This window comes from Diabrotica virgifera, chromosome 8, assembly GCF_917563875.1.
Source record: "Diabrotica virgifera virgifera chromosome 8, PGI_DIABVI_V3a".
NCBI lineage: Eukaryota > Metazoa > Arthropoda > Insecta > Coleoptera > Chrysomelidae > Diabrotica > Diabrotica virgifera.
Window position 1 is genome coordinate 145250645 of NC_065450.1, and position 12973 is coordinate 145263617.

The following is a 12973-nucleotide window of genomic DNA, read 5'->3' on the forward strand; positions in this document are numbered from 1 at the left end:
ATGGACCTGTTCATCGTCCCCGAACCAAACATAAAGATAAAGTCGGGCGGTGGTTGGGTTCAAAATAATGGAAAGAACGTGGCGGTGTTCATTAGAAATAGGAATATGGGAGTGCAGAGCAGTGTGCAGGTTGAAGGGTTTCAACCTCCTGGAATGCTACATATCTCCGAACATTCCTATGATGAGATACGAAGCCATCGTTGATGAAATAATGAGCGAAAAAGGAATATTGATCGCCGGGGACATTAAGATGTAGTCCAGATTATGGGGTTCCCCCATAAACGACAAAAAGGGGGAACTATGGAATGAATGGATAGCCCAGGCTGGCCTCCAAGTATTAAATAACGACAAACCTACATTCGTAAGGGGGGCCAGCCAATCACATATCGACGTCACGTTCGCAAGCGAAGGGCTATCCAGAGAGGTACACAGATGGGATGTCCTCGACAATCAATTATTTACCTACCACCATTACATACAATAAAGGTATAAAGATAAAGGTTAAAGGGGGATTAAAACGGACGATAGGTCACACAGAGTCTTACTTCAATAAAAGCACGTACCTCTCGGAGGTCAGAAAAATAAACGAAGAAGAAATTTCTGACCTTGGCCAACTGAGAAGAGCTTTACAAAATGCAGCAAAGTTGGCTACCGTTAAGAAGAAAAATGATAAAAAAATCCCCCTTCTGGTGGACGGATGAGACAAAAGGTCTACGGGAGAGATGCATCAGAGCTCGAAGGAATTACACGAGAAGCCGGGGCAACCTCGAGCTCAAAGAAATATATAAAGACTTAAAGAAAACATTAAATAATAAAATAAAACGAGAAAAAAAGGAAAAATGGCAGACCCCGATAAAAGCACTGGATGAAGATATATGGGGCGACGCATACAGGATTACAATGAAGACCTTGAAGATAATAGACCCATATAGACTCGACGAATACCAGCGGATGGAATCAGCTAAGCTCTTCTTCCCCACTAAGGAACCACATAATTTTATTAAGGTATTTCCAACCATGGTCGATGAGTTCACGGAAGAGGAAATAAAAACCGCTGGTCAGGAAATAAAAGCAGGGAAAGCTCCCGGCCCCGACGGGCTGCCACCAGAGGCAATAAAGATTATAGCAAAGGAGAAACCAGGTTTGATCAGAAGAATATGTAATGATCTACTCTGCAGAAGCAAGAGTTTCCCAGGGACTTAAAGGAAGCGAACTTGGTTCTACTCCTAAAGCCTGGGAAACCCCCTGATTCACCAACTTCTTATCGGTCAATATGCCTCCTGGACTGCCTTGGTAAGTTCTATGAAAGACTTATCAAGAAGAGGCTGGAAGGCATGTTAGAAGATGAGAGAGTTTTATCTAGTCAACAATATGGATTTAGGAAAGGTAGATGGACAGTCGATGCCGCTACCTGGATAAGGGATACGGCTAAGGCAAGCAAGAAAAGATGGGTGGTCCTTGTTCTATTGCGACATAAAAACGCTTTTAATTCAGCAAACTGGGGCCTCATAGTGGACCGAACAGTCAAATGTGGGGCTCCGGAATATATGTCCAACATATTAAAGGACTATCTATCTGAAAGATCCGTATGCATATCGAAGAAGAAAAAGAAACGAATGACCGCGGGAGTACCCCAGGGGTCAGTCCTGGGATCCTTACTTTGGAATATATTATATAACGGGGTACTAGAAATTCACCAGAGGACAGCAGTTAGAGCGATAGCATACGCGGACGATCTAGCCTTTCTGGTGGAAGATATGAATCGGGGTATAACGGAAAAAGTAAATAAAGCGACCCCTATTTCTACGCTCTGTACTTTTATTCGCACTTTTAATTATATTGGCCAATTATATTAGTCCTGGTTACTGGATAATTGTCAAGGCCATAGTCCAAAAAATAATAAGAAGAAAAAACAAGATGCAGGTTATGTTATGCAAACGTAAACAATTGTATGTAGTAAATAAAATTACTTATTAAAATGCAGTACTGCAAGCAAAATACAATTAATTAAATTTACCTTTATATAATAATTGCATATCATATCGATATTGTGGAGTAATATATAATTTTTCTGCTTCAATGACAGAAGGTATGAAATATACGTCAATTTGACAATTTCAATTGACAATATGAATTATTTAAGATAGTTGCAATATTTCTCCGCGACTCGCGCACGGTCGTTTCTCGTTTCCCTTCCAAGTACTTGCACACCGCGAATAGAGAAAAACGATTTAAAGTTAGCAGTAGACAAGACAGAAATAATAATCTTGAGGGGACCAAGAAAAAGAGATAATACAGTTTTCAGATATCAAGGCTCCGAAATAAGACCCCAACGAACAGTAAGGTATTTAGGCATAACTTTGGACGACAGATTGACATTTGGACAAGTGATAGAAGTATGTCGAAAGGCGGAGGAGAGGACCTCAACTCTGAATAAACTAATGCCAAATATCCAGAACCCGGATTACAGAAGAAGCTAGTAATGTTACAATCAATACTATCCATAATATTATACTGGGTACCAGTGTGGCATGAGGTCCTCCGGATGAAAAAGTATAAAGAGATGCTTCTGAGGGCTCAAAGGAAACCCCTGGTCAGGGTGTGCAGCGCGTACAGAACTGTATCAACCATTGCCTTACAGGTGGTGGCTGGTTCTGTGCCGGTGCACATCCTGGCCAGGGAGAGAGTCCAAATGTACCGAAGTGGCAACGGGGCGGTAGGTTCAGGGCCAATGGAGAGAGCTAGAAGTTTAGAGAAAAGGCAGAGGGAATGGGCAGCCGAAGTTCGAGGGTCGTACCGAGGTGATAAGGATGTCGACATCGGCTACTACTTTTAGTCCAGGAACCAAAGCTTTTCACCTCGCAATTTTTACAGAATGGATCGATTTGCTTGAAAATTTGAGAATAAGTAGTGGTTGGTCCAAGGATCAGAATCTATATGATGCCGAAAGGCGCTTTTACCATGGGGGTGGTTGCCACCCCATCTCGGGGGGGAGGGGGGTGGAAATTTTTTATTATATTTTGACTGCAAAAGTTGATAAAAACATTCATTCTAAGCAAAAAATATTCTATACGATTTTTTATTTGAGTTTTGATTGTTCGAATTTCGAAGGACATTTAAAAATATACATTTAGATTCGTATACGCAATTTTTCATTCGAGTTAACTCGAATACGAAAAAAATCGATTGAATTCGAAAATACGACCTACGGACTGGACGTATTGGCTGTGAGTTTCGACGGTAGCGCTATCTCGCGGTTTGAAACTTATACTTTTCTGATAAAATTTATGTATGTGAAATATGCAAAACGAGAAAAATAGATACTTATCTAGAAAGACACAAATTATGAACTGAAATATTATTGTAACCTGATTACTAAACGAATACACAGAATTAATAGTAAAATTAATTATGTTTTTTTATTTTATTCATTATAATTTTAATATTTAATATATAAGTTTGTGCGACTGGATGACTACTTACGCAAGAGACCATTGAGAAAAAGAATAAGTTTATATGAATTATTTAATATTTTAAAGGTTACCTCTGTTTATTTTTGTGTGCTTACTGCTTTGCTTATTAAAATTTGTAATTTGTATGAATTGTAATTTGTTTGAATTCTATCAAATAGATATTAAACATTATACTGGATCCAAGTCTTATTTCCCATGATCCATGATATCCAATTTCAATTAGCAACACCAAAAAAGGAAAGGATTTAGTTGATACAGGACATGTACGCAATGTTTCCGAATATAATAACTGCATCCAGTACTGTTATATTCAATATTTTTACATGAATCAATACAACAGCTGCAATATATTGTTTTCTTTTTTGAAAAATCCATATTATCCGCCATTTCAGTTTGTGACGTTTATCAAATGCACAAAACAAAACTGCCAAGGCCAACTGCCACTAACACAGCGTTGCCACATTTTATTTAGAAAATCCACTGTAAGTTTAGCTTACTAAAATTTACTTATCAAAAACTAAAATACACTATAAAACTTTATTAATATATTTGTATATAATTTAGGACTTTTTATAATAAAAATAACAGCTGACTAACTAGAAATTTTTTTTATTTAGCTAATGCCTCGACAACTAATGGGCATTGGCATGGTGATGGTACAGTGGATTTTACCAATTAGGTAGCTAGTGTTATGTGTAGTGTGTGTGTTGAGTAAGTGTCTTGTTACTTTGCAAAGTCGATGTCATTGTCTCTGCAGAGACGCTAATTGTATCCGAACGTCTGCGGTCCCTCCGGTGAGTACCGATCCCACAAGGATAGAAACTATTTTCATTTATTAATTTATAATAAACGAAAAATTCTCTACCCTGGTGAGATTAGAACTCACGACCATTCGGACCTTTCGATCCAAAGGTAGGCGCTCTTACCACTGAGCCACAGAGGGAGTTTAACTAGAAATTAATATGACTGTTTGTAAACAAAAACCAAACTTTTTTATATTTTAACTGGGGAACAAAATGACCAACTATAATTAATTTTTATCAGTTTCATATTTAATATTTGTATATAATATTTTGTCATCCACTGATTTTAACATCTGCATGTCTGGATCACATTCTTCAAACAATTATTTCGCATTTTACATTAGAAACACGCAAACACAACATTTGTTGTTTTGCAAAGTGACATATATTATAATTATAATATATATTATATAATATATATTATAATGGGTCATTCCATTTCAAATCACTCAATTTTGGAGCAAAAAAAATTTTGGACCTCCGATTTGTCTGAAAATTGGTATATAGCTTCTGCGGGACGTAAAAATAAGATATTTAAGGTCAAAAAATCTTCTTCTTCGTTTTTTTCTCAAAATGTTATTTTATGCGATTATACAGTGATTTGGTGTTTATTTATACAAATTTGTATTTTCTATTGTAAAGTATCAATGGAAAAAATAATATTTTAATAGAAGGGACTCAAAAATGTCATTATAACAAGTTACTTTGATTCAAAACAAGGTTTTGATCAAATTTTATAGTGTAGAAAACGTTAAAATACCGTTTTTTACATTTTTCTCGATTCCCAAAATACATCAAAATCGATTTGGCTGAAAATTTGCCCACAGATAGACAAAACATAGGACTTTAAGTGGTGAAAAGGATTTGAATTATATATTACAATACCAAAAAAGTTACATGCAATATTATAGTCAAAAATATAGGCATCTACTGTAAGTACAATTAACTCAAAAATATCGACTTCACGACAAAAATTGTTAGAAAGAAATTGTAATAATTGTAAATACGATTTATTTGGAACAATTTCAGTTCCTACCATTTTTGTCGAAAAGTTAAAAATGGCGGAGATATTGAGCAAAACAGGTTCTCCTTTAAAATCAAGATGGCGGCAAACGTAACGGAGGAATTAATTCGTGATTTTAAATTTAGGCTACTATTGACTCCCCTAAAGATCAGAAAAATAAAATTTTGGGCAGCTCGGCATTCAAGGTCAAATGCTATCCCAACTGGACTAATATATACTTTTGAGTCTGATATTACTGCATGTAACTTTTTTGGTATTGGAATATAATTCAAATCCTTCTAACCACTTAGAGTCCTATCTTTTGGCTATCTGTGGGCAAATTTTCAGACAAATCAATGATGATGTATTTTGGGAATGGAGGAAAATGTAAAAAACATTTTTTACACTATAAAATTTGATCAAAAACTTGTTTTGATTCAAAATAACTTGTTATAATGCCATATGATGACATTTTTGAGTCCTTTCTATTAAAATATTATGTTTTTCATTGATACTTTACGACAGAAAATGCAAATTTGTTTAAATAAACACCAAATCACTGTGAAATCGCATAAAATACCATTTTGAGAAAAAAAGAAGAAGAAGGTTTTTTGACCTTAATTATCTTATTTTTACGTCCCGCAGAAGCTATATACCAATTTTCAGACAAATCGGAGATCCAAAATTTTTTGCCTGAGTGATTTGACATGGAATGTACCGATTTGACATGGAATGTACCTAATATATATTATATTTTAGTTTTCCATCGTTAGCTTCTAACAGGCTCACCGAATACCAGAACTCTTCAATAACCCCTGAAATAGGTACTGATTGCACTGCTACTTGAAATCTTCAAGTTTGTTACACCAGAATCCAGTTTCATTTCTGTTTAATATTCATCTTCTACGTCCTGGGGCTAGATTCCGTGCACTGTAGATATCTGCACTTCGCTTTCTATCGATGTCAATTGTCGTGAAAATATTTGAATTTTTAGCTTTAATTGAATTATTTTCTAGTTTTGCTAGTTGATGCTGAAGTGACACTTAGGGCCGGTTGTTCGAACGCTAATCAACACTGATCACTATCAAATATTTAATTACTGTCACAACTGTCAATGTCAACTTTGGTTGGGTTGCTGAAAACATAATTTATTATAATTATGAGATTAGTTAATCAATTAACATAATTGATTAATTAATTTCATAATTGTAATCAATAAAATTGTTTACAGCAACCCAATCAAAGTTGACATAGACAGTTGTGAAAGTAATTAAATATTTGATAATGATCATTTTTGATTAGCGTTCGAACAACCGGCCCTTAGTAAAACAAGAAAATATTTGAATTAAAACTAAAAATTCAAATATATTGACATTGATAGAAAGCGGTCGGCGGTGTTAGCAATTGTACACAGAATCCATCCCACCACTGAATCTTATTTTCGGTAATGACATTGGGAAATTGTAACAAAATGTCTAAAAATTAATTTAGAAATGGGGTAAATACTATTAAAAAGCAAATTTTATTTTAATCATAAGAAAATGTTGAAATATACCAAAAATCTACTAATAAATATTGCCTACTAGAATTTTTTAAAATATATCAAAAATCTACCAAAAAAGTAGAAATCTACTAAATGTGGCAACGCTGCACTAACAGCGCTGGTGAAAACCGTCAAATCCCCTCTCCTCTACCCATGGCGCGCCATTTGAATTTATCAGATAAATGCACAAAACTGCCACTAACAGCGCTGGCGAAAGCTGTCAAATCCCCTCTACCCATCGGCTCATGGCGAATAGGAAAAGTGGAAGACAACCGATCGACAAAGCGAATTGTTGAATGGCAACCATGAGAACAAGAGGCAGACCTCAAGCCAGATAGAGCGACGCCATTAAAAGAATCGCTGGTCTCGAAGGGATGCCAAAAACAAACAACACGCATGAATGGTCACACCTAAAGTAGACTTACATTCAAAGATGGATGGAATAGATATCGATGATGGTGATAAAGAGTGATGTAATTAAGTAGCTTCCTGAGTGCGGAAATATTGAAAAGACATTTTTTTTAAAGACTGAAGTGCCGCATTTTACCAAATTATCTTGGATTGGTTCTTAGTACGTTCTTTAAAGGTAAAATCTTGCAAAACCTCTAAATTTGAAAGAACCGCTTGGATTGACATGAAATTTGGCATACACATAGCTAACAAATCAAAGAAAAAAAGTGATATTGTGCCGATATGTGCTTTTGCCCTAGGGGTGAAAAATATATGTTCCAAATAAGTCCGGAAAATGGATAAAATGAATAATTCTAAGCAACTTTTGTTCTATAAAGTTTTTTCACCAAGTTAATACTTTTTGAGTTATTTGCGAATGAATATGTTAATTTTTTTACAAAATAACCACGTTTTCAGACGGTTTTTCGCAAATAACTCAAAAAGTAAGTATTTGGTCGAAAAAATGCTTATCAAAAATATAGCACGTAAAAAAGTGAAAAACATGGTGTATATATTAGGTCACTATACCTAGTAGAAGCAGAGTTATAGCTAATGAAAAATAGGTTCATATTCGTCAAATTCCAAATCGAATATTTTAACGTGCCATAACCAAAAACCGAAGCACTTTTTAGGACAAAACTCATTTTAACTTTTTTAAGTGTTTAAAAAATGCTTATTTTTGTTAAAAAAAAAATTAGCATCAAAAGTAAACAAGTTACGCTCAAAATAAAGTTGGTCCCTCTTTTTTGGTAAGAACTCGGGAAAATCACCCCTAATTAGCATTTCAAATGAACTTATTGTTACCACTTCACAAGTTTTTTACTTGCGTATGTATTGATCATATATCTGTAAGTTTCATCGGTTCAAAGTCCTTATTTTTGAAAGAGCTGTAGTTAAAAGGGCTTGAACGAGTCACTTATCACGAGTGTACGCAAATTTAGAAACACCGAATCTTAACCAATTTTTGTCTTACAGAAAAACAAAAAAAAATACAAAATATTCAGAAAAGTAAAGCTGACTTTTTTATTGTTTTAATTGATAAGATTTATGGTATCTCTAAAAATTTTTAAGGTATTTAAAAAAAAAAGCATTTTTTCAAAATTAAAATTTTAAAAAATTTTATTTTAAAACTAAATTTTTTCAAAAATAAGCACTTTGAATCGATGAAACTTACAGATCATATAAACACAACATAAGTGAAGTAACTTGTGAAGCGGTAACGATTAATTTCATTTAAGTTGCTAATTGGGGGGTGATCTTCCTGATTTTTTTTTACCAAAACAAAAGGTACCAACTTTATTTTGAGCGTAACTTGGTTACATTTTTGATGCTACAAATTTTTTTATAAAAACAAAAATAAAGCTTTTTTTAAACACTTTAAAAAAGTTGTAATGTGTTTTCCTCAAGAATGCTTCATTATTTGGATATTTCACATTGAATTATTCTATTTGGAATTTTTCGAATATGAACCTATTTTTCATTAGCTATGCTTTTGCTAGGTATAGAGACCTAATATATACACCGTTTTTTCACTTTTTTATACGCTATAGTTTTGGTAACAATATTTTTTTCGACAAAATGCCTACGTTTGGAGTTATTTGCGAAAAACCGTCTAAAAACGTGGTTATTTTGTTGAAAAATGAACATAATAATTTGCAAATAACTCGAAAAGTATTGATTTGGTGAAAAAACTCTATAGAACAAAAGTTGCTTAAAATTAGTCAGTTTATCCATTTCAAGACTTATCTTGGACATATATTTTTTCACCTCCGAGATGGGGTAAAACTCACCCCTAGAGCAAAAGCACACATCGGCACCATATCACTTTTTTCTTTGACACGTTAGCTATGCGTATGCCAAATTTCATGTTAATCCAAGCGGTTCTTTAAAATTTACAGCAAAAACCGCGAAAGAATGTACTATCTGTAAAGTGCTTTTAAAAAACATTTCGTTTCTGCTAAAATTATTCAAAAGACATTAAAAGCTGCAAACAAAAAATAAGTGCGGATATGAAAGCTTCTAGTGTATAGCCCATACACAAGTTTTAAAAGCGGCCCGATATTTCCTTCAAATATACGTGGACGAGGCCGTTAAAAAGAAGATGAAATTGTATTCACGGGAGGGGGGAGGTTAAAACCTCCCAAAAACCCCCCCTAGTTACGCCACTGTCCAAAACATGTCGGCAGCGAATTCTAAAGTTCTTTTGTCACGTGGTTCGCAGTTTCTGGAAACGTTTCGAGGAGAAGACCAAGAGAACGTCACCAACCAGATGGTCGGACCAAATTCAGAATACAACGGGTCACTCATTGTGCGAAACCCTTAAAACAGCTGAAGATATAGTCAAACGGCAAGAAGCCGTTGCTGTACGTTTATTAATGGACCAAGAGCTAGCAACGTCGGAAAAAAAATCTTTTTAAGACGGCTGATTCTTTCATATATTGTTCCCTATGCTTCCTAGAACACCGTACTGGCAATCTGGCTACTGATACAGATTGCGTTCATTACTGCGCAGCACACTTGTACAGGTAAACATATCGAATTTAAAATTATTGTAAGACGAAAATTTTTTTTGTCATTACTTTACATTATTAGAAATATGAACTGTAATTGCCAGACATTTCTTTGGTTTAAAAGTAATGACAAAAACATTTTTCGTCCTAAAATAATTTAAATTCAATATACAGGGTGATTGATGAGTGTAATAGAGCTCAGTAGATCCGCTATAGTAATAGATAGCAATAAAAGTTAAGGCCATGGGTACATAATTCGCAAATATTTTACGGCTATCCCTACCTTTTCTGTCTTTACATAACAAATTACGTGTAATAAAATTCACACTGGTATGGATATGTAAATATTACTAGAATGTCATTCTACTTGACAATGTCATAACTAACTTAAAGAGATGGCTTTTGAATGTTCTTGGATAACTGTTATTTTTTGTATAATTGCAAATTATTAATTCAGTTAATAAATGTGATAATTTTTTCACTAACGATGTATTCAGTGATTGTAATAATTTATATGTACCTACAACAAAAACTAATACTCGATCGAGAAAAGAGGACAAGTGTTAAAGTGATTTTTTAATATATTGTTACTATGGAACGCTTACAATTTTGAACATCTTTAACAACAAAATACTTGGATCACAGAATATATCTTGATGTATTCTCTGCTCCTATCTTCCATAAATAATACACAATAAATAACTTTTTATAAAGTTCACGTCTTAAATCAATTATTTATCAAATACACTATACATCAATATTATTTAATCAACAACTCAAAATATTCCCGATTCATGTCAAATATTTAAAATTGTCACTGATTGTCAGTGTCTGACTGACAATATGCTGACAATATTCTATTCGACTGAGTGCGTTGTATGACAAAGATAGATTTGGAAAATATTACCACGGACATTGTGTTTATTTTTTTCGAATCCTGAAAAAACCAATAAATATTTTTGTAAAATCTAAACGCAGAATGAAAGACTAAATTATTACCGAGGGCCGAAAGTCCCTTAGATTAAATAAAAAGTTTATTTTTAATGAGATATTTGAAATTAAAAATAACACTAAATTTTCTCTTAGTTTTTCACCCCTGTAACTTATTAAAATAAACATTATAGAAGTTCTAAGGGACTTTCGGCCCTCGCTAATAACGTAATCTTTCATTCTGCGTTTAAATTTTTCAAAAATACTTATTAGTTTTCTCAGGATTCGAAAAAAATGAATCCCCATTTGAATAGCATTGCAGCCGAAAATACGTACCCATCCTCTTAATAATAAAAATTGTGGCCACCTTTCAGCTTCACATTACGAAATTAGTTAGATTGTTACAGGGTGTTCGATAACATAGTGGCAGACCAAACTTATGTTTTTTTTAAATGGAACACACTATATTTTATTTTATATTCGAAATCCTCTTAACTTCCCCATCACAAAAATATAAAGGTGTGTTATGTTATATAGGGCTTTTACAAAGTTATAACCAATTTTTTATGAAAATCTTAACAAGTTCAGCTCCCTGTATAAATAAAAAAAAGCACAACAACGATGGTTTATTGGTGCCATATTTTTTTGTTGATTGTGAAAATTGTAAGAATTGTTGATATTGCTAATTTTCCTTATATCGAATACAGGGTGAGTCAAAACGCAAGTACATTCTTTTCTCAGAAATTTTAAATGGAACACCCTGTATTTTATATTACTATCGAAAAATATCATTATCGTACTTTAATTTTTGTATAATATTCCCTATACCTAAATTTGTCAGTTTTCGTGATATTTTCATTTTTCAGAGCAAGTTATTGATTAGGGTGTTATATTTAAAATTACTGTGAAAATAATGTACTTGCGTTTTGACTCACCCTGTATTCGATATAAAGAAAATTACCAATATCAAACATTTTTATAAATTTTGACAATCAACAAAAAAATATGGCACCAATAAACCATTGCTGTTGTGCTTATTTTTATTTATACAGGAAGCTGAACTTATTACGATTTTCATAGAACATTGGTTATAACTTTGTAAATACCCTGTATAACATAACGAACCTTTATATTTTTGTGATGGGGAAAAGAAGATTTAGAATATAAAATAAAATATGGAGTGTTCCATTTAAAAAAACAAAAGTTTGGTCTGCCACTATGTTATCGAACACCCTAACTAATTTTGTAATGTGAAGCGCAAAGTTAGCTACAATTTTTGTTATTAACTTTTATTGCTATCTATTACTATAGCAGATTTACTAAGCTTTTCACACTAATCAATCACCCTGATTTTGTGTTTGCCTGTACAGGTGTGCTGCGCAGTAATGAACGCAACCTGTATCAGCAGCCAGATGGCCGGTACGGTGTTCGAGGAAGCATAGGGAACAATATATGAAAGAATAAGCCGTCTTAAAATGATTTCTCGAAAACGTTGCTAGCTCTTAGATCATAACGTTTACTGACTGGAAGAGAAAAGTCCTATTATGCGCACATTCATCACTTTGAACTAAGGAGTGAATACTTACCATACACTACACTAAAAATCTCAATTGTCGATCGAATTTTTGTTATAAGTATAATGACAGGTAATCTATCTACTGGTATATTTCGTAAACTCATTGCTGCTGTAGCACCCAAAGATGTCGTAACCGATTGCTGCAACCTAAAATGACAGTAATTAAAACAAATCAAATATAATAACGTAGAAAATGAACAGCCTTATTATCATGATTAAGATTAAAATAGAATGTGATACCATACCTTCAAAAGTATAACTGACTCGTTCGAGAACTCGTATTCGCTGCGTGCATGACTGAACCATTTTTGGATCTCACAATTTGAAGTTAAGCATATGATAAATACATATTGTGAAGTTGCAAATGATTAATAATTAGTTTTTTAATGATATTTTATCCAATTTATGTATACATTAGATGTAGTATTAAGAACTGGTTTTCTAACAGAAAGGGAAAAATCTATCCCCGTTTTTAAATTAGGAGGAGTAATTAAAATTTACCGTGCTGTAATGCATATTTGTAATTGATCCAACCGCAGGCAAGTGGAGTAAACTTTAAATTTAAAATTTAAACCTTAAATTATGAAATTTTGAAACTCTACACTCATGAAATTGTGACACTATTAGCATTTAAAATTCATACGTTAATTAAGTTATATCGGCGAGTTTTTGTATTTTCTGAGTT

The 12973-nt window shown here is 33.4% G+C and overlaps 1 protein-coding gene across 1 annotated transcript in view; it reads right to left on the reverse strand.

The window, feature by feature from the left end:
- Positions 1–12973, reverse strand: part of LOC126889466 (FAS-associated factor 1) — a 185847-nt gene that overhangs the window by 27415 nt on the left and 145459 nt on the right. Inside the window, exon 9 of the mRNA XM_050657784.1 lies at positions 12299–12435. Within this exon, the coding sequence (XP_050513741.1) occupies positions 12299–12435 (137 nt within the window). The remainder of the gene's footprint in view (positions 1–12298; positions 12436–12973) is intronic.